This window comes from Phalaenopsis equestris, unplaced genomic scaffold (genome assembly GCF_001263595.1).
Source record: "Phalaenopsis equestris unplaced genomic scaffold, ASM126359v1 Scaffold000002, whole genome shotgun sequence".
NCBI classification, from domain to species: domain Eukaryota; kingdom Viridiplantae; phylum Streptophyta; class Magnoliopsida; order Asparagales; family Orchidaceae; genus Phalaenopsis; species Phalaenopsis equestris.
In genome coordinates, this window is record NW_018164444.1 from 43,720,005 (window position 1) to 43,728,689 (window position 8,685).

Consider the following 8,685-nt stretch of genomic DNA (forward strand, 5'->3'; position numbering starts at 1 on the left):
CCACAATGCTGGTGTAGCAACCTCTTTAGGCTTACTATCCATGTTATTACTATAACAAAACAAAGTCATGAAACACAACAGTAAAATCAATTAGAAAGAAGAATAAAGTAATGTTTAGGTATTAGATATTTAGGGAATATGCAGTTAAATAAAAATTTAACTAATGAACAAAATATTAATGGAATGAAATGAAACTGTATAACAATTTGCCAACATATACAACTATATCTACTAATATGCTCCACTAAAAGGGTTTAAGAGAATGAATAATTTAACAAATAACAAGTTCATTCTATGTTTAGGTTGTTCACTCAAATCTTTTAATGCCATTATTACAGTGAAGAAGTTCAAGGCCATCTTAAATGGCAATAGTTGCTCTACACTCTACAGGGATGAACCACTAAAAAAAAAAAAAAAACCTTTAATCATTGTCAAATCGCTTTGCACAAACAAGGTCAATTTTCCTAATGACTCAATTTATAACAAAGTCAATGATTTACATAAGAATATGAGATAAAGATCAGATTATCACTTAAAAAACTGTTTGTTAATAGTTTGTAACCCTAATTCTGTTTGGTTTGGATCTAGAAGTTTTCGGGGTGACGTGTGGCATAATCTAAACTATGAGAAAATTTTTGAGGGGCTCTATGAAGGACATTCGTTATTTCGCGACCACCCAACCAATACACACACATATGTAATTAGGGTTCTGTGGATGTTATGTGAGCCATCCAACCGAAAGGCCTCTCCGTTTGTAACTTTCTCTTCTTTTCAACAGTGAATTCTCCTCCAATGCCTGTTGTTTTTCCCGTGTAAAATTTTTCATGTAAATCTCAATATTTCTTGATTTGCATGTGGACTGTTATATTGTCACTACTTACAAAAACGATGAACAGAAAAAAAATAGTGCGAGTGCACAACAAAATTTACCACAATTATTATGTATTTACATATCTCACTCCTAAACTTTCACATTAACACATATAGCACTCAAATTTTTATAACATATAAAACATAACACTATTACCACTTTTGAGAGATAAAATACATCTTTTCATGCAACTAGTTAAAGTACCAGAGTACTATGTTTGCAACTATGAAAATTTAGGTGTGAGATGTGTAAACACCTAAGAATTGCTTGCTATGTATGTAAATGCCCCTAAAACGAATCCCACAGTCGAGACATTTGCATTAAAAGATGGTGGAAAGATAAGCTTCAAGCAATTCAACTAAAACGAATATATATCACCAAAGGCAATAAGAGTATTCAATATACATACCACACAATTTTTAGTTATTTACATATCTAACACCTAAACTTTCAAATTGACACAAGAAAGCTGCAAAAAAGATATCAAACTTGAGAACAGCATTCTTCCAACAAGATTCTGAGAAAAAGCTTGAAATCGAGAATTACTGGCAGCAACAACTAAGATTTTTAAACCTGGAATTTAGAAGGAGAAATACTGGCAGCAACAACTAAGCATTCTTCCAACAAGACGCTGTATTTTCCCCTAAATGATACAATAACAGAGTGATTTTTAAATTCAAAGATAGGCCAAAAATTCCATAGCTAGTTAGGTCAACAATTATTTCATTAGGATGAAGTACTCCGCGCGAAAGAAGAGCGGGGGAAGAAGAAGGCCGAAGGGGGAAGAAGAAGGCCGAAGAAGAAAGAGAGGGGGAAGGGGGGAAGAAGAAGGCGGAAGATGCGGTCCTGGTCGAGGAAGAAGAGAGGGGAAGAAGATCGCGAGGAAGAAGAAAACCTGGTCGCGATTCACCGGATTCGGAGACGAAGGGACGAGCGCACGGGGAAGAAGAAGATCGCGGGGAAGAAGATCTCGGGGACGAGAGCGCGGGAGGGCGATCGCGGGATTCGGAGGAAGAATCGGAGGAAGAAATTGCGTGCGGGAGTTTGGGAGAAAAAGATCTCGGGCGGGCGGGAGGGCGCGGGACGAGAGCTCGAGGGGCAAAACAAGATTTTTCGCGCTCCGAAGCTGTGCCGCGGGGAGGATATAGCTTTCGGGCTTTCTTCCGCGTTAACTTTATTTTGCCGCGAAGTTTTCAGCCAAACAGTAAATATTCGCGATTTGGGGCCGCGAAGCGGGGAAAAAGCGGCCCCAAACGGACCCTTAACGAAGATGTTTGGCTTGTTAAGTTTAACGAAGAAGCCAAACAAGAGCTGCTTAACGAGACGAAGACAAGCTGTTCGCGAATAACGAGCCGTTTTGACAGCTCTAAGACTCCACCTCCTCCCTCCTCTTCTTGCCTATTTATAGGCTCAAAACAACTCAAAAAAATGATTTTCCGCCATAAGTAGAAAAAGTGGTTTCCCGCCATAAATTAAAAAAAAATTCCATCATAAATAAAAGAAAAAAGGTTTTCTAACATAAATAAAAAATGGCTTTCCATCATAAATAAGAAAATAATTTTTCGCCAAAAAAAAGGGTTTGTCTGTCATAAAAAAAATACACTGCGTCATAAATACATAGGAGTTATTTTCTATTGCATTAATTTGAATTAAATTGAGGCCTAGTGTGGTGCAGCTTTATCTTTCAAAACAAATATTTTAAAAATAATTTTACAAGAGGATTTCTCAAAACAAGCAAAATGACAATCTTTATTGCAACTTTTTTCCACATAAAATAACAAAAAACATCCAGAATGAATAAAAGTATTACGAGAACATGTTGGGAAGCAGCGGATGGGTAATTTTGATAGTTTCATTAACGAAATGACAGAAAACAATGGAACACATCAAATATTTCACGATCTGAATGAACCATTTTAACTTTATTATGAGAAGAAATTACCAAGAAGTTGCTAACCCAAATTAACTCCTCACATTTTTCTAGTATTTGGTTGAACACAAAGGAGCCAAAATGTCTATTTGAACAAAGAAAATATTATGTTCAGTCATTCACACATGCAGACAACTAATCGCTGACAAACAAATTGACATATTCTGATACCACTCAGCATATATGTCGAGTTGTCATCTGAGTTGGTCATCCACATAGAAAACCTCCTTCGAACAAAGTGTGAGCTAATTCATTTTTTAACAACACCCTTAATTTCTATATTACACATCCAACCAAAAAAAAGTCATTGAAAAAATGCAGGGTAGTTTTGCTATTTCGGTAAGAACTAGGGGCATTTATGGGACTGGGCGACATCATTGACCTGTTGACCAGGAGCTTTTTCCGTACTTTCAACGCAGTTTTACCTTTTCAAAGTTTGGTGGCATAATACCCCTTCCAACCTTCTTCCCTGTGAGGAGAAGAGAGAGGAGAAGAAATCTGCTTTGCGGTTCTCTGTTCTCGGAGAAATCGATTCCCTGTTCTTTGTGCGATCTCGCAAGATTCTAGGGTTCGGCGAAAGGTTGGAAGATGAAGCAGAAGACGCTAATCTATAGCTTCGTGTCGCGGGGAACGGTGATCCTTGCGGAGTACACGGAGTTCAAGGGCAACTTCATGGAGATCGCATCGCAGTGCCTTCAGAGGCTGCCGGCTACCAACGACAAGTTCACTTACAGCTGTGATGGCCACACCTTTAACTTTCTTGTCGAAAATGGATACAGTGAGTGCACCGTACTCTCTCCGTTTCGTTGGTTATACCTAGCTTGTCGACTTCTCTATCTGGCTTTGATTTTGTGTTGATTTGTGGTAATTTTGATAGAATCCTGCTAGTAGCTGTTGATTCTGTTAGACTAAGCATTTAGTACTTACTCAATTATTGATTGATTAAGAGTTCATTGCCCGTGGTTAATTTCTTGTGATTTTTTTTTTCGCTTCATTGGGATTGAGTTCTAGTTTTTGCAAACAATGTCTAGATTCTGTTATATGGTGCTTAAAATGATTAATCTGATACTGATTTTTCTCTTTGAAAAAAATAATAAGTTCTTTGTTCATGTAATAGTAATCAGACTTTGTTAATTTTCTGTTAATTACTAGTTAGTTGTTGGTCGCGCTAGGTAGGTTATGATATACTCAATTAGGGATATTCAAGTTTTAGTTACTTGTTTATTGTGTTTAATTGGTCGATAAATGTTATATCAGCTAATTACATGAAAAACTGCAGACAGTTTAATTACTCTTAAATGTTACATGCTGCCATAAAAATAATAATATGTAAGCTAATAACTTTTGATGTAGCTAACAATTAGTTTTTTTGCTAATAACTAAAGCTAGTTATTGTAGTTTGGTCCCTATTGATTGGTCTGTGAAAAGTTGTAATTTAGCTGATTTCTAATTATGTTCAATAAAACACTGGTTATTTGTAGGGACATGTTAACCTTAACAATTAGTTTATGATTACATTAATGATATAAACATAGAGTTTAACTAGCATTATTTGTCGTTAAATAACTTTAAGCATCCAATGGTTAAGTTTACTTAGTACTTGTTACCTTTCTTAGCAGTCTAGCTTGAAAGAGTAATAATTTCAAAGATGTAAGGCAATTTTTACTCTTAATTACTTTTATACTATTAAAAGATATACATTTATCCCCGTTACTCTATTTTATGTGATCGAATTTGGTAAGCACATGTGCTATTATTATTATTTATACTACACATTCGCTGTAAGAAGATCATAAGCTACTTCAAAATTAATTAAAACTCCCATTGCATTTCTATACCATTTTAAATTCATTTTTATTCCTGTCATAACCCATCTTAACAAGACTTATATGTTCATGTAGACCATCTCTATTAAATCCCCTTTCGCCCTCAAGTATATTATTAGAGGAATTTATTCCTCTCTCCCCGAAATTGATTTTTAAACTATCTTCTAATTAAAACACGAGGAGCGTAAGAACTAGCCAATTTTATAATGCCCCGTTGATAATTTTTATAAAAAATTACCATATCACTAACCCTATTCACACTAGCAATTTTTTTCTTGAACTCCCTATTAATTTCTAAACCAATTCTATTGTTAATCTTTCTTACGCATGTTAACTTGCATTTTTTTCCTTTTTTTCATTCAGTTTCATTTAAACCTGCAAATACTTATTATTTCTCTAATTATTTTTTTCATCAATTTCTTTATCTTCTCATCCAAAGAACCTAAATTCCATATATCAAATCCAATCTTGATTCTAGGTTTGGTCAACCCTTACTTTTCACTACAATAGTTTAAGTCGAGTTCATCACTTAGGGTGAGTTTAACAAATTCTTGCCTACTTCTTACTACAATTTGGTAAATTGTGGTGCACGCTTCTTGGTAACACCCTAGCTTTAGAAAAGTTAAAATTTGAATTTAATTCCTTATTTTTGGCATTCATATTTCAATTTTTCGTTCACACAACATCAACAATCAAACTTTACTGATAATATTGTGTGATGAGCATAAAAATTAAATACTAAAATTTTCTTGCAAGACATGCGACCTCTCTTTCTTTTTTGTTTTTGGATGGACTTATTAGAATATATGTATGGCACGGTCTTCCTTGCTCTATATATTCCACATCCTTGAATGTGGCCATGCTTCATAGGAGTTATATATTCTGGTATCTCTCGTATTTTCTTAAGAATGAACTTTTTTATGTAGTTCTTTGGTTTGCCTTACGAATCGGTTATATTTTTTATGCATCATTTGTTTTTTTTTTCATGAGCTGTTGCTTTATTTAAAGAAAGGTTGACCTAAAAAGTATCCAAATGCTCTTAATCTATTAGAATTAAATAAAAATATGGCACTCAAAAAGACACAATGGAGAAAAAGGATTCATTTAGTTGACCCCACTTGGTGGGATAAAAGCTTTTTGTTGTTGTTGTTGTATTTCTTTTCTTCTCATGAAATAATAAAATGGTATTTCTTTTTTCTGATGGAATAATAAAATGGTATTTGTGTTATGCAGCTTACTGTATTGTAGCAGTTGAATCAGCTGGAAGACAAATTCCTCTCGGGTTCTTGGAGAGGATCAAGGAAGAGTTTACCAATAAATATGCCGGAGGGAAGGCTGCAACGGCTATCGCCCATAGCCTTGATCGTGAAATTGGGTATCTTTTTATTCTTGTTTCATCCCTTCAGCTTTGAGAAATCCTTTACTCAAACCCAACAATTTTCAGGCCAAAACTGAAGGAGCATATGCAGTATTGTATGGAACATCCAGATGAGATCAGTAAACTTTCAAAAGTGCAGGCTCAAGTTTCACAAGTTAAAGGAATTATGATGGAAAATATTGAGATTGTAACTTTTCGCCTTCTATTTCAACTTATCGTCATGTTTATGCTTGTGGAGAGCATTTAAGGAATTTTATTTTTCTTTTTGGCTTTTAGCTTTTCGACCGACAAGAGAAAATTGATGGCCTGGTTGACAAAACAGAAAATCTTCGATCCCAGGTATGTATTTTATCTTTGAGGTATTTTCATTGAAGGGCTGATCTAGGAACTTTTTTGTTGGGCGCACTACATTAAAATTCAAGCTATAGATAGTAATTGCTTTTCAAATCTTATCTATTTCATTAATAATTTGGGCTTATATATAGCATTGCTACATTTACAAATAATCCATAGACTCCTATTTATAAATAAGGCCTTACATTAGATACAAATTTCAACAGTTCCCCTCAATATAATCAACCTTGAGTTCTACCAACAAAGCTCTCAACCACATATTCATCTCGAAAACTCCTAATGCACTGGCCCTTTACTCCACCTTTGCTGTTGACCTCGCTATTACCGACTATTTCTTGCTCTTCCAAGAGACTATATTGTCCCCTACAAACATGCAATATCCATATGTGAACCTCCTGTCATTAGCACAACTCGCCCAAGTAGAGTCACAATAGCTCTCAATGCCTATATATTCATTATTTCTGAAGTTCAACTACTTCCCAGACACACTTTTCATGTAACTCGGAATACGATACAGTGCATCCATGTGGCCCTTCCTCGGATCATGCATGTAGCGACTCACCACACTTACTGCAAATGACATGTTGGGACGAATGTGACTCAGATAGATAAGACAACCCACCAACCTCTAGTATCTCTCGAGATCAACTAGCTCTCCTGCCTTTGCCCTCAACTTTTCCTTTTGATCAATTGGTGAAAGCGCAGGCTTGTATCACAACTTGTCTGTCTCTGTAAGCAAGTCTAGTACATACTTCCACGGAGATATAACAATCCCCTTTGCTCCACCAACCACCTCAATATAAATGAAGTATCTAAGTTGACCCAGGTCCTTCATCTCAATTTTTTTGCCCAATCTTGCCTTCAATTGTGCAATCTCTCATTCATCATCACAAGTGACTATTATATCATCCACATACACGACAAACATAGTAACGTGACTACCATGTCGTCAAAAGATTACTGTTTGGTCGGCATTGATTTACTGATAGAATATGTCTACCATTGCTCTTCTTAACCTATCAAACCAAGCTCGAGGAGACTATTTCAACCCATATAGTGACTTTCTCAGTCTACATATCTTGCCTGCAATTTGGTTTGTGCCGAAGCTTGGGGTTCTCCATGTACACCTCCTCTAACAGATCCCCATATAAAAACACATTCTTCAGATCTTGTTAGTGTAACTTTTATCCACCATTTACAACCAGAGAGACGAGTGTCTTGGTTGTGCTTATATTTTTCACTAGTGCAAATGTCTCGTCATAGTTGATGTCATACGTCTGGCTATACTCATTCGCCACTAGTCATGTTTTATAGCGATCAATTTTTCATTTCTAGGTCTGCTTCACTATGAAGATTCACTTGCACCCGATAGCTTTTTTCTGTTGGTAACAACACGAGCTCCCACATCTTGTTCTTCTCGAGAGCAACAAGTTCCTCCAGCATGGTAGCCTTCTACTTTGGATCCTCCTTAGCTACTTGTGAATACTTGTGTATAGAGACAGTGTCCAAAGATGCAATGAATGTTTTGTATGTATGTGATATGTTAAAGTATGAGAAAAATTGAGCAATGTTATGTGAGAAACCAAAAAGATCAGGAGAAGGACCTGCATTGCTACGAGCATTGCTACGAGAGCTCCTCCTTAAAGTCATGGGAGTGGGAGAAGGAAGAGGAATAATGTCACCAGTGTAATTTAGTTTTGATATGGATGGTGTAGGTGTCTAAGGAGTCGGGATAAATCAGCACAAGGGACATGATGACATGTGTGACACAATGGGCACTGTTCCTCCGTTCTGCCTCCTTGTATACACTCTCAACACTCCTTGAGTTTGAATCCCACCATCTTCGAGCTCTTCCTCCGCTGATCCTTCTCACTCAATAGGATAATGTATCGTTCCCACATGTGCCAAACCTCCAGTATCTGACGAGTCACCAAAGGGAGAGGTCACCTCCAAGTAGTAGTACAGTTCCAATTCTCTAACAGTCACGTCTATACTCAGAAATATTTTCTTCTCTACTGGACTCCGACAATATACTCCTCCTAGGTAGCAGAATAACCCACAAAAATATACTTTACAGCTCCAGGGTCTAGCTTTCTTATTGATGGTCTATTATTATTTACAAACTGACACAATCAAATACTTTCAATGGGAGGATCCCGCTATTATGTTAGAGTATGAGAAAAATTGAGCAATGTTATGTGAGAAACCAAAAAAATCAGGAGAATGACCTGCATTGCTGCGAGAGGTCCTCCTTAAAGTCATGGGAGTGGGAGAAGGAAGAGGAATAATATCACCAGTGTAATTTAGTTTTGATATGGATGGTGTA

The 8,685-nt window shown here is 36.3% G+C and overlaps 1 protein-coding gene across 1 annotated transcript; it reads left to right on the plus strand.

The window, feature by feature from the left end:
- Positions 1 to 3,288: 3,288 nt before the first annotated feature.
- LOC110034705 (vesicle-associated membrane protein 722-like) lies at positions 3,289 to 6,411 on the plus strand. The gene is made up of 4 exons (XM_020738952.1): positions 3,289 to 3,579; positions 5,861 to 6,002; positions 6,072 to 6,192; positions 6,282 to 6,411. Exons 1-4 carry the CDS (start codon positions 3,390 to 3,392, stop codon positions 6,375 to 6,377), a joined length of 549 nt encoding a protein of 182 aa, XP_020594611.1. The 5' UTR covers positions 3,289 to 3,389; the 3' UTR covers positions 6,378 to 6,411.
- Positions 6,412 to 8,685: the final 2,274 nt, after the last annotated feature.